Source organism: Microcebus murinus, chromosome 20 (assembly GCF_040939455.1).
Source record: "Microcebus murinus isolate Inina chromosome 20, M.murinus_Inina_mat1.0, whole genome shotgun sequence".
NCBI lineage: Eukaryota > Metazoa > Chordata > Mammalia > Primates > Cheirogaleidae > Microcebus > Microcebus murinus.
In genome coordinates this window covers 45384781-45407244 of record NC_134123.1, presented here as the reverse complement: position 1 = coordinate 45407244, position 22464 = coordinate 45384781, and the positions used below count along the sequence as shown (strand labels likewise).

General features: G+C 44.7%; 2 protein-coding genes across 2 annotated transcripts; both read left to right on the top strand.

Annotated features, from left to right (window-relative positions):
• Positions 1-4245: 4245 nt before the first annotated feature.
• On the top strand, positions 4246-4893 carry LOC142862583 (malignant T-cell-amplified sequence 1-like). Its single transcript, XM_075995574.1, has one exon. The coding sequence runs from the start codon at positions 4298-4300 to the stop codon at positions 4841-4843; it is 546 nt and encodes a 181-aa protein (XP_075851689.1). The 5' UTR covers positions 4246-4297; the 3' UTR covers positions 4844-4893.
• Positions 4894-9025: 4132 nt separating this feature from the next.
• On the top strand, positions 9026-9724 carry LOC142862582 (malignant T-cell-amplified sequence 1-like). The gene has a single exon (XM_075995573.1). It carries the CDS (start codon positions 9142-9144, stop codon positions 9685-9687), a length of 546 nt encoding a protein of 181 aa, XP_075851688.1. The 5' UTR covers positions 9026-9141; the 3' UTR covers positions 9688-9724.
• Positions 9725-22464: the final 12740 nt, after the last annotated feature.

The window sequence follows — 22464 nt, the reverse complement described above, 5'->3', positions numbered from 1 at the left end:
CTGTGTGCGTGCACGTGGGTGCCTGTGCTTATTCCTTTTCGGTACCGCACTTTTTGGTCTCAAAGAGTCGGCCTTCCTTGGTCATGGACTGAGGATGAACAGACTTAGCGATCGGATTGAAGGGACTTGACTACAGTAACCGGGGTCAGGGAAATTTTATTGATTCGAAGGTATACATTTCTAAATGAATAGGGTGAGCCACACATTCCCACATGGCCTCTGTCAGTGGATAGGTGTCCCGGACGGTCCTCCTGCAGCTTGTTTTGGTAGCTCAATATTGAGGATAGGAAAATCATTCATTTCCCTAATGATCCTAGATGAGTCTGCTGAATTTTTTATGATGTCGTGGAAACATATAAAACACCCTTCCTACTTAACATAGCCGACCACAAAGTTCCTCCCAGGCACAACTATTTAACATCATGAATTTCACAGTGAAATAGACGTAATGGTCTGGAGAGATGCAAAAAAAAATAAAGGACAGAGAGATTTTGTGTCCTTTTAAAACTTCCCACCCCCCCCCGGATTTTGGAAACTTGTAGTCTGACCTCTATCCCCAAGAGGAGTTAAATATTTTCTTAAAACTCCCGAGCGGTCCCCAGCCCCACAGGCCTTGTTTTTGGCAGAGCTGAGACCAGTGAAATGATTAACCACAATAATGGCTAAAGCGGAGAAGCCTCCCTTTATGTATTTCTTAACATACATGTATTTATTTATTTATTTATTCATTCATTCATTCATGCATTCATGCATTAATTTAATGTTTTGATGGTTGGTCCGAGTGCAATGGTGTTTACAACTAATTGATCACAACCAGTTACAGATTCCTTTGTTCCTTCTCCACTCCCACTGCTCCACTTGACCAGCCTTAAAAAAAAAAAAAAAATTAATGTTTTGAGACAGAGTCTCACTTTGTTCCCAAGGCTAGAGTGAGTGCCATGTCATCAGCCTAGCTCACGCCAACCTCAACCTCCTGGGCTCAAGCAATCCTCCTGCCTCAGCCTCCAAAGTAGCTGGGACTACAGGCATGCACCACCATGCACTGCTAATTTTTCTTTCTATATATATTACTTGGCCAATTAATTTCTTTCTATTTATAGTAGAGATGATCTTGCTCTTCCTCAGGCTGGTTTTGAACTCCTGACTTGGAGCAATCCACCTGCCTTGGCCTCCCAGAGTTCTAGGATTATATGCATGGGACACCACCCCCAACCCCTTTTGCTTAATTTTTAATTATTAGGGTATCTAATATTTGTATAGTTTTCGGCTGAGTGACAGGGTCTGTCTCCCTGTATCGAACAGGGTACACTTCATCCTTGGTCACTGCTACCTCAAACACCTGGGCTCCATCGATCCTCCTGTCTCAACCTCAGGAGTCGCTGGGACTATAGGCGTGTGCCACCATACTTGCCTGATGCTGCTTCTTCCCTCCCTCCTTTTCTCTCTCTCTCTCATTAATTTATTTTATTTCGAATTTTTTACTCTGGAAACAGATGTTGGGCACTTAAGTGACAACACTGGAATTTCTTACCCTCATGGATATTCACACAGGCTCAGAGGAGGCCAAAATAAAAAAAAAAACACAGAAAGGGATACTGAGCCTATAAAGTATGCCTAACACTCGGATTGTACGTTCTCTTGCCTTTTCACACATGAGTAACACACAACAGCAAAGGATGGACACAGGCTTCCAAAAGGTTTGTCTGGGCCCCCTTTTCTTTCTTAACCTTAGGAGACCTTAATTATTTGTGCCCAGATCTGATGTTCAAATTATCCTCGTGGCCAAAGCGTTTGCGTGGCACCTGATAGGGAAAGAAGAGTACACCACCCGAATAGATGAGAAGGAATGGCAGTACTGCTGAAATTCCCAGGAGCACCTTTTAGAATCCCAATTAACCCCTAGGATGAGTTCAAAGAACAGATCTACATTTCTGATGCTATGACCACAAAAGACATTAGAAGGAAAAAAAAACGAAAAACAAAAACAAGAACTCCATCATCCTAGCAGTTAGGAAGCCTGGGTGAAAGGATCACTGGAGGCCAGGAGTTTGAGGTGGCAGTGAGCTATGATGATGCCACTGTCCTTTAACCTGGGAACCAGAGTGAGAGCCTGCCAAAACAAGAGAAAAGGAAAGAAAAGAAAAGAACAGAGGGGGTGGGGGGAGAGAGAGAGAGAGATGAATCTATCCATTGCATTTAATACGCTTTAGGTGAATGGGCCTCAGCAGGGCAATGGGAATTCACAAAGTTCGAGTTGCTAACAAATGAAACGGTGGGGTTCAAAGTCTCAGTTTACCCAATAAAGCATATCACCCTACCAAGTATACTGTGCCACCTCTGAGAGTATATACCCCACAGAGGAGAGCCGTGGAGGCCGTGCTTGGATAGACAGAGCCAACGGGTGGACATCATGGAGTCTGTGCTTTGCAGTCAGTCTAGAGACACATGGAGCCATTCAAACTGCTTGTGAGGAAAGATAGGGAAACAGAAACATCTGCTATGGCCAGGTAAAATTTAGGAAAACAAATGAAACGTCTCCTCCTCTGGTAGTGCTTTCTAGTCAGATACCGACCCCTTCCAGACACAGATTCAGATACATCCTGTAATGGAAGCGTGGTGGACAAGTCACTCTTTGCAACTTTCCCAAGTTCGTGGGATATAGCGTACTTAGGAAGATGATCGACTCAGGGAAGGCACCAGCCCTACAGAACTACACAAACACGACAGAAACCCACTCGTCTCCATTGTGAAAGTCAAGATCAGCTTTTATGAAACCCACTAAACCCACACAAGAAGTACAATAGGACCATACTGATAGATGCAATTTTAATCTTAGAGCAGAATGCATGGTACTGCTTGTCATTTTAGATACTGTCAACAGAAAGCATTTGGTGGATAAACAATCTCCAGCAGCTTTTCTGCAGAGATGAATCAACCTGTGTGTGTGTGTGTGGGGGGGGAGATGAGCCTAGCTCACAACAATCTCAACCGCCTGGGCTCAAGCAATCCTCCTGCCTCAGCCTCCCAAGAGGCTGGGACTACAGGCATGGGCCACCATGCCCGTCTAATTTTTCTTTCTATATATATATTACTTGGCCAATTAATTTCCTTCTGTTTATAGTAGAGATGGGGTCTTGCTCGTGCTCCAGCTGGTTTGAACTCCTGACCTTGAGCAATCCTCAGGCCAACGCCTCTCAGAGACCTAGGATTACAGGTGTGCTGGGCGTAATAGAAATTTTTATCTCTCCCTCCCTGTTTTTTCTGATAAGCCCCTTTATCTTAATTTTTTTTTTGAGACAGAATGTGTGGTACTCCTTGTCATCTTACATACTGTCAACAGAAAGCATTTGGTGGATAAACAATCTCCAGCAGCTTTTCTGCAGAGATGAACCAACCTGTGTATGTTGGGGGGATAAATAATGAGGATTGAGGACCAGATAAATGACTGAAAAAAAATACTTCCTCTTTCCTCAATACAAGCATTCATTTAAAGTGTATACCTGTGTACCTAGGTGGAAAATGGAAGCAAGCTTTACAAAAAAAAAACAAAAATAGCTGTGAGCCCTGTCAGATGGTTGAGACTCTGTCTCAAAACAAAACAAAACAAAAAAAAAAATTTAAATCACAGAATGAATTCTAGAACAACTTGTGGCTTTTTATCATAGGCCGAGAACAATGTATTTTCTCTTCCTGTGAATTTTCCTGTCGTGGAATAAATGCAAAGTTGATCTTGAAGGTTCCCAAGCATCTTCCAGTTTCCCTGAGTCAAAACCACGGTGAACACGGTGTATTCGACCGTGTCTCTGTGTGCGTGCACGTGGGTGCCTGTGCTTATTCCTTTTCGGTACCGCACTTTTTGGTCTCAAAGAGTCGGCCTTCCTTGGTCATGGACTGAGGATGAACAGAGTTAGCCATCGGATTGAAGGGACTTGACTACAGTAACCGGGGTCGGGGAAATTTTATTGATTCCAAGGTATACATTTCTAAATGAATAGGGTGAGCCACACATTCCCGAGGGGCCTCTGTCCCTGGATAGGTGTCCCAGACGGTCCTCCTGCAGCTTGTTTTGGTAGCTCAACATTGAGGAGACGAAAATCATTCATTTCCCTAATGATCCTAGATGAGTCTGCTGAATTTTTTATGATGTCGTGGAAACATATAAAACACCCTTCCTGGACAACAGCTCCGACCGTCAGTGCCGGCCTTCCTCGTGGAAGGGGATCTACTGGACCCTTACTAATTCAATTTCTTTCCCATTCCAGGCCCTTCCCTATCATCGCCCCCTTCACCTTGGATCATGTTCAAGAAATTTGATGAAAAAGAAAATGTGTCCAACTGCATCCAGTTGAAAACTTCAGTTATTAAGGGTATTAAGAACCAATTAATAGAGCCATTTCCAGGTATTGAACCTTGGCTTCATAAAATCATGCTTAAGAAAGATCCTGTAAAAATAGTCCGATGCCATGAATATATAGAAATCCTTACAGTAAATGGAGAATTACTATTTTTTAGACAACGAGAGGGGCCTTTTTACCCAACCCTAAGGTTACTTCACAAATATCCTTTTATCCTGCCACACCAGCAGGTTGATAAAGGAGCCATCAAATTTGTACTCAGTGGAGCGAATATCATGTGCCCAGGCTTAACTTCTCCTGGAGCTAAGCTTGTCCCTGCTGCAGTAGACACCATTGTTGCTACCATGGCAGAAGGAACACAGCATGCTCTATGTGTTGGAGTCATGAAGATGTCTGCACAAGATATTGAGAAAATCACCAAAGGAATTGGCATTGAAAATATCCATTATTTAAATGATGGGCTGTGGCATATGAAGACATATGAATGAGCCTCAGAAGGAATGCACTTGGGCTAAATATGGATATTGTGTTGTATCTGGGTTTGTATCTGTGTGTGACAGCATCAAGTATATGCCTCTGTGGTTATGCTGAATAAATTCAACAACTGCTAAAAAAAAAAAAACAAAAACCAAAAAACCCCCTTCCTACTTAACATAGCCAACCGCAAAGTTCATCCCAGGCACAACTATTTAACATCATGAATTTCACAGTGTAATAGAGGGAATGGTCTAGAGAGAGGGAAAAAAAAAATAAAGGACAGAAACATTTTGTGTCCTTTTAAAACTTCCCCTCCACCCCCTGATTTTGGAAACTTGTAGTCTGGCCTCTATCCCCAAGATGAGTTAAATCTTTTCTTAAAACTCCCGAGCAGTCCCCAGCCCCACAGGCCTTGTTTTTGGCTGAGCTGAGATCAGTGAAATGATTAACCACAATAATGGCTAAAGTGGAGAACTCTCCCTCTATGTATTTTTTAACATACTTTATTTATTCATTTATTTATTTATTTATTTATTTATTTATTTATTTATTTATTCATTCATTCATTCATTCATTCATTCATTCATTCATGTATTCATGCATGCATTCATTTAATTTTTTGAGACAGAGTCTCACTTTGTTGCCCAGGCTAGAGTGAATGCCATGGCGTCAGCTTAGCTCATGGCAACCTCAACCGCCTGGGCTCAATCAGGAATACAAAATGTGTTCCATAAGAATCCACTATGATGTGAAAACATTTCATTCTCAAAAAAAAAACATTCTCTTCCTCCTTTTATTGGTAGTTGTGAACATTAGCTTTTTTTTTTCCAACATGGGGTCAAAAGGTACCTAAGTATATGATTTCAAGTGGAAAAATAGGGGACAAAAATCAGGTATTGGCAGTTTTTCCATTTTCATTTGTGTGTGACTTTTTAAAATAAATGCAGGATGTGATGCAGTAATGCAAGTCAAATGTTAAAGTGAACAAGTTTCAGCAGTTCAACTTTATAACAATTATAAATAAACCTGTTAAATTTTTCTGGACAATGCAGCATTTGGATTTTTTTAAAACAAGTAAATTTCTTATTGACAGCAACTAAATGGTGTTTGTAGCATTTTTATCATACAGTAGATTCCATCCGTTCACTATACTTTTCTAACTGAGTTGTCCTACATGCAAGTACATGTTTTTAATGTTGTCTGTCTTCTGTGCTGTTCCTGTAAGTTTGCTAATAAAATACATTAAACTATACAAAAAAAAGAACCCTCCCTTTATGTATTTTTTAACATTTATTTATTCATTCATTCATTCATTCATTTAATTTTTTGAGACGGAGTCTCTCTTTGTTGCCCAGGCTAGAGCGAGTGCCGTGGCATCAGCCTAGCTCACAGTAACCTCAGGCTCCTGGGCTCTAGAGATCCTCCTGCCTCAGTCTCCCAATTAGCTGGGACTACAGGCACGCACCACCATGCCCGGCTAATTTTTTCTATATATACATTAGTTGGCCATTATCCCTGATTTTGGAAACTTGTAGTCTGCCCTCTATCCACAAGAGGAGTTAAATCTTTTCTTAAAACTCCGGAGAGAGCGTTCCCCAGCCCCACAGGCCTTGTTTTTGGCAGAGCTGAGACCAGTGAAATGATTAACCACAACAATGGCTAAAGCAGAGAACCCTCCCTCTATGTATTATTTAACATACTTTTATTTATTTATTTATTTATTTATTTATTTATTTATTTATTCATTCATTCATTCATTCATTCATTCATTCATGCATTCATGCATTCATGCATGCATTCATTTAATTTTTTTGGGACAGAGTCTCACTTTTTGCCCAGGCTAGAGTGAGTTCCATTGCCTAAGCCTAGCTCAGGGCAACCTCAACTGCCTGGGCTCAAGCAATCCTCCTGCCTCAGCCTCCCAAGTAGCTGGGACTACAGCCATGTGCCACCATGCCTGGCTAATTTTTCTTTCTATATATATTACTTGGCCAATTAATTTCTTTCTATTTTTCATAGAGATGGTGTCTTGCTCTTGCTCAGGCTGGTTTGAACTCCTGACCTCGAGCAATCCTCCCATCTTGGCCTCCCAGACAGCTAGGATTACAGGTGTGCTGGGCCTGAGAGAAATTTTTATCTCTCCCTCCCTGCTTATCTCTTTTATTCTGTCTATAGCATATATATATATATATATATATATATATATATATATACACAGAGAGAGAGAGAGAGACAGACAGACAGACAGACAGACAGACAGACAGACAGATGAATCTATCCATTGCATTTCCTACCCTTTAGGTGACTATGCCTCAGCAGGGCCATGTGAATGGACAAAGTTCGCCGTGTTAACAAATAAAACGCTGGGGTTCAAACTCTCAGTTTTCCCAATAAAGCATGTCCCCGTACCAACCATACTGTGCCACCTCTGAGAGTCTATACCCCACAGAGGAGAGCCGTGGAGTCCCTGCTTGGATACACAGAGCCAACGGGTGGAGATCCTGGAGTCTGTGCTTTGCAGTCAGTCTAGAGGCACATGGAGCCACTCAAACTGCTTGTGAGGAAAAATACCACGTCCTAGGGAAACAGAGACATCTGCTATGGGCAGGTAAAATTTAGGAAAAGAAATGAAACGTCTCTTCCTCTGGCAGTGCTTTCTGGTCAGATACTGACCCCTTAGAGTCACAGATTCAGATACATCCTTTAATGTAAGGGTCGTGGACAAGTCACTCTTTGCAACTTTCCCAAGTTCCTGGGATACATCCTACTTAGGAAGATGATCGCTTCTGGGAAGGCACCAGCCCTACAGAACTACACAAACACAAGGGAAACCCACTCATCTCTGTTGTGGAAGTCAAGATCAGCTTTTATGAAACCCACTAAACCCACACAAGAAGTAAAATATGACCATACTGTTAGATGCAATTTTAATGTTAGAGCAGAATGCGTGATACTCCTTGTCGTCTTAGATACTGTCAACAGAAAGCATTTGGTGGATAAAGAATCTCCAGCAGCTTTTCTGCAGAGATGAACCAACCTGTGTGTGTGTGTGTGTGTAGGGGGGAGATGATAAATAATGAGGATTGAGAACCAGATAAATGACTGAAAAAAATACTTCCTGTTTCCTCAATACAAGCATTCATTTAGGGGTATACCTGTATACCTAGGTGGAAAATGGAAGCAAGCTTTACAACAACAACAAAAAAATCGCTGTGAGCCCTGTCACAGGGTCCCTTCTTGTCTGGATGACACTGGCAGCAGTAATTAGGTGTCACCTAGTCGCCACTTTGATCATACATGGGGATGGGTAAAGTCAGGTGATGTTGGTAGCTTAAGAGGGGACCCCACCCTCACCCCAAGAGTGGAGGTCGGCTCTCAAATCTCCTGCAGTGTAGAAAGCAGTTCTTCCTGGGCCTGCCAGCCCTGAGGCGGCTCTAGCCTCCAGCGGGTCTCTGTCCACCCCACCCACTCTGTTGTCCCCTGGAGGCGCCTCTCCTCCCGCTCCCTCCCTGCCTCCCCTCCCTCACAGTAGCCCTCTGCCCAGGTTTTTTCTTTTTTCTTTTCCTTCTTTCTGTTTTATCTTGCTTTTTTGGGTTTTTTTTTAGGTTTATGGAATATCGTTTAAAAATTTAAATCACAGAATGAATTCTACAACAACTTGTGGCCTTTTATCATAGGCCGAGAACAATGTATTTTCTTTTCCTGTTAATTTTCCTGTCCTGGAAGGAATGCAAAGTAGATCGTGACGGTTCCAAACCATCTTCCAGTTTCCCTGAGTCAGAAAATCCGTGAACACGGTGTATTCGACCGTGTCTCTGTGTGCGTGCATGTGGGTGCCTGTCCTTATTCCTTTTCGGCACCCCGCTCTTTGGTCTTACACAGTCGGCCTTCCTAGGTCTTGGACTGAGGCCGAATGGACTTAGAGATCGGATTGAAGAGACGTGACTACAGTAACCCGGGTCAGGGAAATTTTATTGATTCCAAAGTATACATTTCTAAATGAATAGGGTGAGCCACACATTCCCGAGGGGCCTCTGTCCCTGGATAGGTGTCCCGGACGGTCCTCCTGCAGCTTGTTGTGGTAGCTCCACATTGAGGAGAGGAAAATCATTCATTTCCCTAATGATGCTAGATGAGTCTGCTCAATTTTTTATGATGTCGTGGAAACATATAAAACAGGCTTCCTGGACAACAGCTCCGACTGTCAGTGCCGGCCTTCCTCGTGGAAGGGGATCTGCCGGACCCTTACTAATTCAATTTCTTTCCCATTCCGGGCCCTTCCCTATCATCGCCCCCTTCACCTTGGATCATGTTCAAGAAATTTGATGAAAAAGAGAATGTGTCCAACTGCATCCAGTTGAAAACTTCAGTTATTAAGGGTATTAAGAACCAGTTAATAGAGCAATTTCCAGGTATTGAACCATGGCTTCATCAAATCATGCCTAATCAAGATCCTGTCAAAATAGTCCGATGCCATGAACATATAGAAATCCTTACAGTAAATGGAGAATTACTATTTTTTAGACAACGAGAGGGGCCTTTTTACCCAACCCTAAGGTATTTTCACAAATATCCTTTTATCCTGCCACACCAGCAGGTTGATAAAGGAGCCATCAAATTTGCACTCAGTGGAGCGAATATCATGTGCCCAGGCTTAACTTCTCCTGGAGCTAAGCTTTACCCTGCTGCAGTAGACACCATTGTGGCTACCATGGCAGAAGGAACACAGCATGCTCTATGTGTTGGAGTCATGAAGATGTCTGCAGAAGATATTGAGAAAATCAACAAAGGAATTGGCATTGAAAATATCCATTATTTAAACGATGGGCTGTGGCATATGAAGACATATGAATGAGCCTCAGAAGGAATGCACTTGGGCTAAATATGGATATTGTGTTTTATCTGGGTTGTGTCTGTGTGTGACAGCATCAAGACAATGCCTCTGTGGTTATGCTGAATAAATTCAACAAATGCTAAAAATCAAACAAACAAACAAAAAAAAACCAAAAAACACCCTTCCTACTTAACATAGCCAACCACAAAGTTCCTCCCAGGCACAACTATTTAACATCATGAATTTCACAGTGTAATAAAGGGAATGGTCTAGAGAGAGGGAAAGAAAAATAAAGGACAGAAAGATTTTGTGTCCTTTTCAAACTTCCCCTCCACCCCCTGATTTTGGAAACTTGTAGTCTGGCCTCTATCCCCAAGATGAGTTAAATCTTTTCTTAAAACCCCTGATCGAGCAGTCCCCAGCCCCACAGGCCATGTTTTTGGCAGAGTTGAGACCGGTGAAATGATTAACCAAAACAATGGCTAAAGCAGAGAACACTCCCTCTATGTATTTTTTAACATACTTTTATTTATTTATTTATTTATTCATTCATTCATTCATGCATTCATGCATGCATTCATTTAATTTTTTGAGACAGAGTCTCACTTTGTTGCCCAGGCTAGAGTGAGTGCCATGGCGTCAGCCTAGCTCATGGCAACCTCAGCCGCCTGGGCTCAAGCAGGAATACAAAATGTGTTCCATAAGAATCCACTATGATGGAAAAACATTTCATTCTCAAAATAAAAAGATTCTCTTCCTCCTTTTATTGGTAGTTCTGACCGTTAGATTTTTTTTTTCCCCATGGGGTCAAAAGGTACCTAAGTATATGATTTCAAGTGGAAAAATAGGGGATAGAAATCAGGTATTGGCAGTTTTTCCATTTTCATTTGTGTGTGACTTTTTAAAATAAATGCAGGATGTGAAGCACTAATGCAAGTCAAATGTTTCAGTGAACAAGTTTCAGCAGTTCAACTTTATAACAATTACAAATAAACCTGTTAAATTTTTCTGGACAATGCCAGCATTTGGATTTTTTTAAAACAAGTAACTTTCTTATTGACAGCAACTAAATGGTGTTTGTAGCATTTTTATCATACAGTAGATTCCATCCAATCACTATACTTTTCTAACTGAGTTGTCCTACATGCAAGTACATGTTTTTAATGTTGTTTGTCTTCTGTGCTGTTCCTGTAAGTTTGCTATTAAAATACATTCAACTGTAAAAAAAAAAAAAAAGAACCCTCCCTTTATGTATTTTTTAACATTTATTTATTTATTCATTCATTCATTTAATTTTTTGAGACAGAGTCTCTCTTTGTTGCCCAGGCTAGAGCGAGTGCCGTGGCATCAGCCTAGCTCACAGTAACCTCAGGCTCCTGGGCTCTAGCGATCCTCCTGACTCAGCCTCCCAAGTAGCTGGGACTACAGGCACGCACCACCATGCCCGGCTAATTTTTTCTATATATACATTAGTTGGCCAATTAATTTCTTTCTGTTTATAGTAGAGACGAGGTCTCGCTCTTGCTCAGGCCGGTTTCGAACTCCTGACCTCGAGCGATCCGTCCACCTCGGCCTCCCAGAGTGCTAGGATCACAGGCATGAGCCACCACCCCTGGCCATAACCCTCCCTTTAAAAGCTCTGTATTTCTGCCTAGGCCTATGGTCAGGAAAGTAGGGGGTTTGAGATGAGAAGGTCTACTGTCCTTCCTCCTTTGCCGGCCAAGTAGACTCCCTCTCTCTTTCCTCCTCCAAACTGCTGGTCCTCCTCATTCGGCCTCGTGGACAAGTGGCCGACGACCCTTTGGTAACACCGAGACTTACAAGTTATGTTATTGATTTTTGTGTTGCTTTTTATTTTTTTTTTATGGGACAGGATTTTTTTCACTCTGTCATCTCCCAGGCCACCATGGCCTGATCGTAGCTCACAGCAACCTCCAACTCCAGGGCTCAAGTGATCCTCTCCTCCTCAGCCTTCTGAGTAGCTGGGACTGTAGGCAAGTGCTGCCACACCCGGAGTCATTATTTTTTCCTTTTTTTTTTTTTTTTTTTTTTTTTTGGTACAGATGGGGTCTCACCATGATACCCAGGCTCATCTCCAACTCCTGGGCTCAAGCCATGCTCCCATCTCTGCCTCCCGAGTCGCTGGGATCACAGGCGTGAGCCTCCAGGCCCAGCCAGATTATTTAAAGGCGAGCTGCTTGCTATCCTGATATGAAAACCCCACATGAACGAGTTTCAAGCACCAAACAGAGGGAGTCCCCACACTGAATCCTCACCATCATGGAGGACGGCTCACAAAAAAGCTGGGATTGGGAGAGCAGTAGTGATCGAGGGGATATATTCTAGTGGAATAGCAGACAGATAGAATTTCCAGAAAACACTAAATATCACAAAGGCACAGCACTAAATGGCAGACAGACTTCCATTCCCTTACATCATGGTGGGCAGTTTAGTATTTTCCTACTCCCAGAGTCTGATTAAAGCCCGACCTAGAAAATGTCTACATCTGATCCAAATCTATCAAGACAATGGAAGGGGGGAACTGGGAGAGGAATACAGGAAAAGGAAGGAAGAAACAAAACAAGGTAGAAGGGGAGAAAGGAGGAGGAGGAGGAGGACGGGGAGAAAACTGCCTCCCCTGCCTCCATGTTACCCAATAATAAATGAAGATTGGCCACTTCCCTCCTCTCCCACCCTCTAAGTATGCCTGGAGGTGTATTGTACACCTATGGTCCAAAGAAATGTGCAGCTACTTATAATAATTGAAGAAATGCGGTGTAATAGGTTTCTTTGTAGTGGGACACCTGTCGAGGGCACTCACCGTGAATGGAGCTCGCAGGGTGGGAGGTGGCCCCGGGTGAGTCTGTGAGTTAGTCAGGGGTCAGTGAATGTGATGGCCTGGGACGTGACCAATCACTACTGTAGGTTTTATAAGCCCTGGACACCTAGGCCACCGTCAATTTATCTTCAGAAATGTCTTTCTCCAATAATACGTGAATCTTAGCTTACTGTCAGTGTTTTCACTTCCTAGAGTTTTCCATAGTTTTTAAGTTTTGGACTCCTTTGTAACACCACGACTTAAAACACAAACACACTGCAACGGCTATTCACAGATATTTCCTTTCTTTGTGTCCTTATTAATTCTGTAAGCTTTCCCCTACTTTTCAAGTTTTTATTGTTCTGTTCACTTTACCTTTTATCTATTTAGATTTTTATTTTTTTGAAACAGAGTCTCACTTTGTTGCCCAGGCTAGCGTGAGTGCCGTGGCGTCAGCCTAGCTCACAGCAACCTCAACCTCCTGGGCTCAAGCAATCCTCCTGCCTCAGCCTCCCAATTAGCTGGGACTCCAGGCATGTGCCACCACGCCCGGCTAATTTTTCTTTCTATATATATTACTTGGGCAAAAAATTTCTTTCTATTTATAGTAGAGATTGTGTCTTGGTCCTACTCGGGCTTGTTTGAACTCCTGACCTCGAGCAATCCTCCAACCTCGGCCTCACAGAAAGCTAGGATTACAGGTGTGCTGGGCCTGAGAGAAATTTTTATCTCTCCCTCCCTGCTTATGTCTTTTATTCTGTCTATAGCAGACATATATATATATATATAGAGAGAGAGAGAGAGTAATTTTTATCTCTCCCTCACTGCTTATCTCTTTTATTATGTCTATAGCAGATATATATATATGTATATATAAATAAAGAGAGAGACAGAGAGAGTAATTTTTCTCCCTCCCTCCCTGCTTAACTTTTTTACTCTGAATATATATATATATATATATATATAGAGAGAGAGAGAGAGAGAGAGAGAGAAATTTTTATCTTTCCTCACTGCTTTTGCTGGAAAGTCCCTTTTTCCTAATTTTTATTTTTGAGATAGAGTCTCACTTTTGGTGCCCAGGCTAGAGTGCTATGGCATCAGCTTAGCTCACAGCAACCTCAAAATCCTGGGTTGAAGTGATCCTTCTGTCTCAACCTTCTGAGTAGCTGGGACTAGAGGCATGTGCCACCATGCCCTGCTAATTTTTCTTTCTATATATATTAGGTGGCCAATTAATTTCTTTTTTTTCTTTTTGAGACAGAGTCTCGCTTTCTTGCCTAGGCTAGAGTGAATGTTGTGGCATCAGCCTAGCTCACAGGAACCTCAAACTCCTGGACTCAAGCATCCTGCTGCCTCAGCCTCCAAAGTAGCTGGGACTACAGGCATGTGCCACCATGCTCGGCTAATTTTTTCTATATGTATTAGTTTGCCAATTAATTTATTTCTATTTATAGTAGAGACGGGGTCATACTCTTGCTCAGGCTGGTTTTGAACTCCTGACCTTTCGCAATCCTCCCACTTCGGCCTCTCAGAGAGCTAAGATTACAGGCGTTAGCCACTTAGCCCGGCCTAATTTCTTTCTATTTACAGTAGAGATGGGGTCTTACTCTTGCTCAGGCTGGTTTGAATTCCTGACCTCTAGCAATCCTCCCGCCTCAGCCTCCCAGAGAGCTAGGATTACAGCTGTGCTGGGCCTAAGACAAATTTTTATCTCTCCCTCCCTGCTTATCTCTTTTAATCTTTCCTTCGTAGAGAGAGAGAGAGCAATGGAAGTTTTTATCTCTCCCTCCCTGCTTTTTCTGTTAAGTCCCTTGTCCTTAATTTTTTTTTTTTTTTTAGACAGAGTCTCACTTTTGGTGCCCAGGCTAGAGTGCTATGGCTTCAGCTTAGCTCACAGCAACTTCAAACGCCTGGGCTCAAGTGATCCTTCTGTCTCAGCCTCCAGAGTAGCTGGGACTACAGACATGAACCACCATGCCCGGCCTATTGTGTGTGTGTGTGTGTGTGTTTTGGTGTGTTTATTTGGCCAATTAATTTCTTTGTATTTATAGTCGAGAAGGTGTTGCTCTTGCTCAGGCTGGTTTTGTACTCCTGACCTTGAGCAATCCATCCACCTCAGCCTCCCAGAGTGTTAGGATTATAGGCATGGGCCACCGTGCCCAACCCCTTTTGCTTAATTTTTAATTATTAGGGTCCCTAATATTTGTATAGTTCTCAGGGGAGGACAGGGTCTGTCTCCCTCTATCGAACAGGGTACAATGCATCCTTGGTCACTGCAACCTCAAACACCTGGGCTCCATGGATCCTCCTGCCTCAACCTCATGAATCTCTGGGACTATAGGCCTGTGCCACCATATTTGTCAGATGCTGTTTCTTCACTCCTTCCCTCCCTCCCTCCCTCCCTGGCAGTACTGCTGAAATTCTGAGGAGCAGCTATTAGAATCCCAATTAGCCCCTAGGATGAGTTCAAAGAACAGATCTACATTTCTGAAGCTATGACCCTAAAAGACATCAGATGAAAAAAAAAAAAAAAAAAAAAAAAAACGAAAAACAAAAACAAGAACTTCATCATCCTAGCACTTTGGGAAGCCTGGGTGAGAGGATCACTGGATGCCAGGAGTTTGAGGTGGCAGTGAGCTATGATGATGCCACTGCCCTTTAGCCTGGGAACCAGAGTGAGAGCCTGCCAAAACAAGAGAAAAGGAAAGAAAAAGAGAGGAGAGACAGAGAGAGAGAGACAGAGACAGAGACAGAGAGAGAGACAGAGAGAGAGAGAGAGTTCAATCTATCCATTCCATTTCCTACCCTTTAGGTGACTGGGCCTCAACAGGGCAATGTGAATTGACAAAGTTAAAGTTGCTAACAAATGAAACGGGGGGGTTCAAACTCTCAGTTTTCCCAATAAAGCATATCCCCCTACCAACCATACTGTGCCACCTCTGAGAGTATATACCCCACAGAGGAGAGCCGTGGAGGCCCTTTTTGGATGGACAGAGCCAAAGGGTGGAGATCCTGGAGTCTGTGCTTTGCAGTCAGTCTAGAGGCACATGGAGCCATTCAAACTGCTTGTGAGGAAAAATACCACGTCCTAGGGAAACAGAGACATCTGCTATGGCCAGGTAAAATTTAGGAAAAGAAATGAAACGTCTCCTCCTCTGGCAGTGCTTTCTGGTCAGGTACCGACCCCTTCCAGTCACAGATTCAGATACATCCTGTAATGGAAGCGTGGTCCACAAGTCACACTTTGCACCTTCCCAAGTTCGTGGGATATAGCCTACTTAGGAAGATGATCGTTTCTGGGAAGGCACCAGCCCTACAGAACTACACAAACACAACAAAAACCCACTCGTCTCTGTTGTGGAAGTCAAGATCAGCTTTTATGAAACCCACTAAACCCACACAAGAAGTAAAATAGGACCATACTGGTAGATGCAATTTTAGTCTTAGAGCAGAATGCCTGGTACTGCTTGTCATCTTAGATACTGTCAACAGAAAGCATTCGGTGGATAAACAATCTCCAGCAGCTTCTCTGCAGAGAATAACCAACCTGTGTGTGTGTGTCTGGGAAGATGATAAATAATGAGGATTGAGGACCAGATAAATGACTGAAAAAAAATACTTCCTGTTTCCTTATTAAAAGCATTCATTTCAAGGGTATACCTGTACACCTAGGTTGAAAATGGAAGCAAGCTTTACAAAAAAAAAAAAATCACTGTGAGCCCCGTCAGAGGGTCCCTTCTTGTCTGGCTGACACTGGCAGCGGTAGTTAGGTGTCACCTAGTCACCACTTTGATCAGACATGGGGATGGGTAAAGTCAGGTGATGTTGGGAGCTTAAGAGTGGACCCCCCACCCCCACCCCAGGTGTGGAGGTCCGCTTTGGAATCTGCTGCGGGGTTTTTCTTAGGTTTATGGAATATCTTTTAAAAATTTAAATCACAGAATGAATTCTAGAACCACTTGTGGCTTTTTATCATAGGCCGAGGACAATGTATTTTCTCTTCCTGTGAATTTTCCTGTCCTGGAAGAAATGCAAAGTTGATCCTGACGGTTCCAAACCATCTTCCAGTTTCCCTGAGTCAGAAACACGGTGAACACGGTGTATTCGACCGTGTCTCTGTGTGCGTGCACGTGGGTGCCTGTCCTTATTCCTTTTGGGCACCGGGCTCTTTGGTCTCACAGAGTGGGCCTTTCTTGGTTGTGGACTGAGGCCAAGTGGCCTTAGCTATTGGATTGAAGGGACTTGACTACAGTAACCCGGGTCGGGGAAATTTTATTGATTCGAAGGTATATATTTCTAAATGAATAGGGTGAGCCACACTTTCCCCTGGGGCTTCTGTCAGTGGATAGGTGTCCGGGACGGTCCTCCTGCAGCTTGTTGTGGTAGCTCAACATTGAGGAGAGGAAACTCATTCATTTCCCTAATGATCCTCGATTTTTCTGCTGAATTTTTTATGATGTCTTGGAAACATATAAAACACCCTTCCTACTTAACATTGCCGACCACAAAGTTCCTCCCAGGAACAACTATTTAACATCATGAATTTCACAGTGTAATAGAGGGAATGGTCTAGAGAGAGGGGAAAAAGAAAATAAAGAACAGAAAGATTTTGTGTCCTTTTAAAACTTCCCCCCCACCCCCTGATTTTGGAAACTTGTAGTCTGCCCTCTATCCACAAGAGGAGTTAAATCTTTTCTTATAACTCCTGAGCGGTCCCCAGCCCCACAGGCCTTGTTTTTGGCAGAGCTGAGACCAGAGAAATAATTAACCACAATAATGGCTAAAGCAGAGAACCCTCCCTTTATGTATATTTTAACATACTTTTATTTATTTATTCATTTATTTATTTATTTATTTATTTATTTATTTATTTATTTATTTATTTATTTCTTCGTTCATTCATTCATTCATTCATGCATGCATGCATTCATTTAATTTTTGAGGAGAGTCTTTTTTTCTTGCCCAGGCTAGAGTGAGTGCCATGGCCTCAGCCTAGCTCATGGCAACCTCAACCTCCTGGGCTCAAGCAATCCTCCTGCCTCAGCCTCCAAAGTAGCTGTGACTACAGGCATGCACCACCATGCCCGGCTACTTTTTCTTTCTATATATATTACTTGGCCAATTAATTTCTTTCTATTTATAGTATAGATGGGGTCTTGCTCTTGCTCGGGCTGGTTTGAACTCGTGACCTCCAGCAATCCTCCCTCCTCAGCCTCCCAGAGAGCTAGGATTATAGGTGTGCTGGTGTAGGGCAGAGGAATTTGTAGGCTAGAGGAAGGGCAGAGGAATTCTTCCAATTGTTTGGAATTTACTTGGGTGGGGCAATGAGCTAACCGCAATCCTTTGCTTCTGGTCATTGCTTGCTTGCTACACCGCTGTAGGGGGAATTATGGGATGAGGTCATTGAAGCACGGGCGACTGGCCTATCAGGCAATAGACGGCAACCAACCCGCCAATTATTTCAAAAGGCAATAGTGGGCAACCAATCATTTTAAAGGTCAACGCATGATGCATGCGCAGTCGGCTTGTGCGCAGCTCGTGCACCCTGGGGATAAAAGGCATGCCGTAGTTCCGGTCGGGCTTTTGCCTGTGAGAGTGGCCACGGCGTGGGTGCTCTGGGGCTCGGACCCTGGCTAGCCAGAAAACAAACCTCCTCTTGCGTGATTGCATCCTCGATGTCTCTGCTTCTCTGTCCGGTGTGGCTGTGGAAGGTCAGTCCCTAACATTTGGGGGCTCGCCCGGGATTTGCCTTCCCCACAGACTACCGGGTAGAACTCAGGGCTGAGGGAGGAGTGTGAAAATCCTCCCCGGACCAGCCGGGTGTGGTGTTGGGCAAGGGACGTGGAATCCCCTTGCAGGACCCCGGATCAGGACGCCGGCACAGGACCTAGGCGGACGCGCTGGTGGGTCGCCGGTAGGAGCCAGGCGGAGACGTCCTCTGGCCCCGTTTGGACTCTGGAGCTGACCTTGTAGCCAAGGGCTCGGTCAGGAGGAGACCGGGGAGCAGGTCCGGACTAGGTTAGGTTGTCTGTTTACCTCACTGTCCACTTGTCTGTTGTCTCCTTTGTTTTTATTATTTATTTTTATTTTATTTTTTTTTGAGACAGAATCTCGCTTTCTTGCTTAGGCTAGAGTGAGTGCCGTGGCGTCAGCCTAGCTCACAGCAACCTCAAACTCCTGGGCTCAAGCGATCCTCCTGCCTCAGCCTCCCGAGTAGCTGGGACAACAGGCACAAGCCACCATGCCCGGCTGATTTATATATATATATATATATATTAGTTGGCCAATTAATTTCTTTCTTTTTTTATGGTAGAGACGGAGTCTCGCTCAGGCTGGTTTTGTTTTTTCTTTTTTTTTTTTTTTTTTCAAGTTTGCTTCTAGCAGGTAACAGGCTGGTTTTGAACTCCTGACCTTGAGCAATCCGCCCGCCTCGGCCTCCCAGAGTGCTAGGATTACAGGCGTGAGCCACCGCGCCCGGCCTGTTGTCTGCTTTGTTGGTCGCTGGCTTTCTGTGTGTGTGTGTGTGAGTGAGTGTGACATCTCTCATTGGCTGGTTGGAGTCCCTGGGTTCTATGGTTTCAGCCCGAGAACCCATCAGGGTTGCATGGGTTTTCAGGCTGGGGCTGTGGAATCAGGGGACCGACCCACGAAAAGATCCGCAGGGGCGACTAGAACCTCCAGGTGAGTATTCCCCTGCATGGGCTGGCAGCACACAGTGTATCTCCTGCCGCCCGTGCCAGGAGTGGCTATGCGGGAGGGGCACGGCCGTTACCTCCGTAGGGAGTGAAAGGCTAGGGATTCAGATCCTTGTCCCCAGTGCCCCAACTGCGGAATATCGGTTTGCACATCTGCCTATTATCGACTAGCCATGGGACAGGCTCTAACAACGCCGTTGTCCATCCTGGTGAGCCATTTTAAGGATCTCAGGGCAAGGGCACACTACCTGTCCCTGGAGGTCAAGGAGGGAAAGTTTTTTACCCTTTGTGAGGCCAAGTGGCCCACGTTTGGAGTGGGGTGGCCCCGGTAGGTCTCGTTTGATGCCTCCTTGATCGAAAAAGTAAAAGGGGTGGTATCTGGCCACCACGGCCATCCTGATCAGATCCCCTATATCGTGGTCTGGCAAGACTTGGTTCTAGACCCGCCACCCTGGCTGAAGGCCCTCCTACCTGCCCCGAGGGGAAAGGCAGAAGTTCTTGCAGTTAAAGAGGCCAGAAAGGAGAGGGCACGCGGTCCGTTGGGACGCCAGTGTTGCCGGACTCCAATCTCCGAGAATCTGAGAGACCTAATTAATCTTTTAGACTCTGTTCTTTTTACTCATCAGCCCACCTGAGATGACTGCCAGAAGCTGCTTAAGGTGCTCTTCACAACGGAGGAAAGAGAAAGGATTCAGGGGAGGCGCGGAAGCTGGTTCCGGGGAGGACGGCAGACCTACTACAAATCCGACAACCATCGACCAAACTTTTCCCCTTGAACGGCCGCTTTGGGACTACAATGAGGCTGAAGGTAGGGAGCGTCTCCGGGTCTACCGCCAGACTCTGATGGCCGGTCTCCGTATGGCGGTGCGAAAGCCGACCAATTTGGCCAAGGTAGGAGATGTTCGTCAGGGGCCAGAGAGCCCGGCAGCATACTTAGAGAGGATCATAGATTTCTTCCGGCAGTACACCCCCATAGATCCCACAATGGAGGAGAGTAAGGGAGCTGTTATGATGGTGTTTGTCAATCAGGCGGCCCCCGACATTAGGCGCAAGGTGCAGAGAATAGATAGATTGGGCGAGAAGACTCTGCAGGACCTGTTAAAAATGGCGGAGAAGGTCTATAACAATAGAGAGACGCTAGAAGAGAGGTTAGAGAGGATCAGGATAGAAGATAGAAAATTCCAAGCTGTAGAAGCACGGAAAGCAAACAGAGATGGCTAAAATCTTGCCAGCCGCCACAAGAGGGGGGCAGATAGGGTCAGAGGATAGGGAAAGGCCCCGGCGTGAAAGGCTAGGCAAGGATCAATGTGCCAATTGCAAAGAGCATGGACATTGGGCCTGAGAGTGCCCCAAAAGAGAGGGGGGGCGAAGACTTGTAGGTCCTGAAAAAGTCATGGTTGCAGGACAGGTGATAGACGAATAGGGAAGATGGGGTTCGGTCCCCCTCCCCAAACCTAGGGTAACTTTGCAAGTGGAGGGGAACCCAGTCAGCTTCCTCATAGCTACAGGAGCAGAACATTTGGTACTAACGGAAGACACAGGAAAATAGTCCAGTAAGACCAGTTGGGTGCAGGGGGCAACAGGAGCCAAACCCCCCTCGCTTCACGTTAAACGGGGGATGTGCCGACACACTAGGAGGCAGGGATCACACGTGCGTGTGAACACGCGATCGCTGTGCTGATGAGCTACAAAGGGAGCTGCTGTCACTTTGTCATGATTTTCTCGCTCCCGCTCCCTTTCACGGCGCTGAGAACGAGCTCCCGGGCTCGGCTCGTGTGCCTGCCTGGGAATCGGCTGCTGCGGATGCCATGCCCCCCCCCTCCCAAGTCGACTCCATGTTGCCCTTAGCCTCCGTTGCCTCTGGTGCATTGGGCCGTAGATGGTGGTGGCTATATATGGTCGCTAGGTGTCGCTCTTGGATCAATATTGTCAGTATGACTCTGTCGATGGTGGTGGCTATATATGGTCGCTAGGTGTCACTCTTGGATCAATATTCTCAGTATGACTTTGTCTTTCTTTCTGTCTTTGTTTCTCTGTCTCTCTCTTTCTTTCTTTCTTTCTTCTCTCTCTCTCCTTTCTTTTTTTTTTTTTTTTTTTTGAGACTGAGTCTCACTTTGTTGCCTAGGCTAGAATGAGTGCCATGGCGTCAGCCTAGCTCACAGCAAACTCAAACTCCTGGGCTCAAGCAATCCTTCTGCCTCAGCCTCCCAAGTGGCTGGGACTACAGGCATGTGCCACCATGCCCGGCTAATTTTTTCTATATACGTAGTAGTTGGCCAATTAATTTCTTTATATTTATAGTAGAGACGGGGTCTCGCTGTTGCTCAGGCTGGTTTCGAACTCCTGACCTCGAGCAATCCGCCCCCCTTGGCCTCCCAGAGTGCTAGGATTACAGGTGTGTGCCACCACACCTGGCCTTATTTTACTTGATTTTATTTTAGCCTGGTCAAGTGGAGCAGTGGCAGTCGAGAAGGAACAAAGGGATCTGTAACTGGTTATGATCAATGAGCAATCTTTCTTTCTTTCTTTCTTTCTTTCTTTCTTTCTTTCTTTCTTTCTTTCTTTCTTTCTTTCTTTCTGTCTTTCTTTCTTTCTGTCTTTCTTTCTTTCTGTCTTTGTTTCTTTCTTTCTTTCTCTCTCTTTTCTCTCTTTCTTTCTTCTCTCTCTCTGTCTCTATCCTCCTTTCTCTCTCTCTTTTTTTTTTTTTTTTTGAGACAGAGTCTCGCTTTGTTGCCCAGGCTAGAGTGAGTGCCGTGGCGTCAGCCTAGCTCACGGCAACCTCAAACTCTGTTCCCCTTCACCCCTCGTTTCACGTCACACGGAGGACGTGCCGACACACTAGGAGGCGCGGATCACACGTGCGTGGGAACACGCGATCGCTGTGCTGATGAGCTACAAAGGGAGCTGCTGTCACTTTGTCATGATGTCATGATTTTCTCGCTCCCGCTCCCTTTCACGGCGCTGAGAATGAGCTCCCGGGCTCGGCTCATGTGCCTGCCTGGGAATCGGCTGCTGCGGACGCCATGCCTGCCCCTCCCATCCCAGGTCGACTCCATGTTGCCCTCGGCCTCCATTGCCTCTGGGGAATTGGGCCCTAGATGGTGGTGGCTATATATGGTCACTAGGTGTCGCTCTTGGATCAATATTCTCAGTATATGACTCTCTTTTTTCTTTCTTTCTTTCTTTCTTTCTTTCTTTCTTTCTTTCTTTCTTTCTTTCTTTCTTTCTTTCTCTCTCTCTCTCTCTCTCTCTTTCTTTCTTTTCTCTCTCTCTCTCTCTCTTTCT

Bases quoted from the DNA above. Each gene is read 5' to 3' on its own strand.
- LOC142862583 (XM_075995574.1), top strand. From the start codon at position 4,298: ATGTTCAAGAAATTTGATGAAAAAGAAAATGTGTCCAACTGCATCCAG.
- LOC142862582 (XM_075995573.1), top strand. From the start codon at position 9,142: ATGTTCAAGAAATTTGATGAAAAAGAGAATGTGTCCAACTGCATCCAG.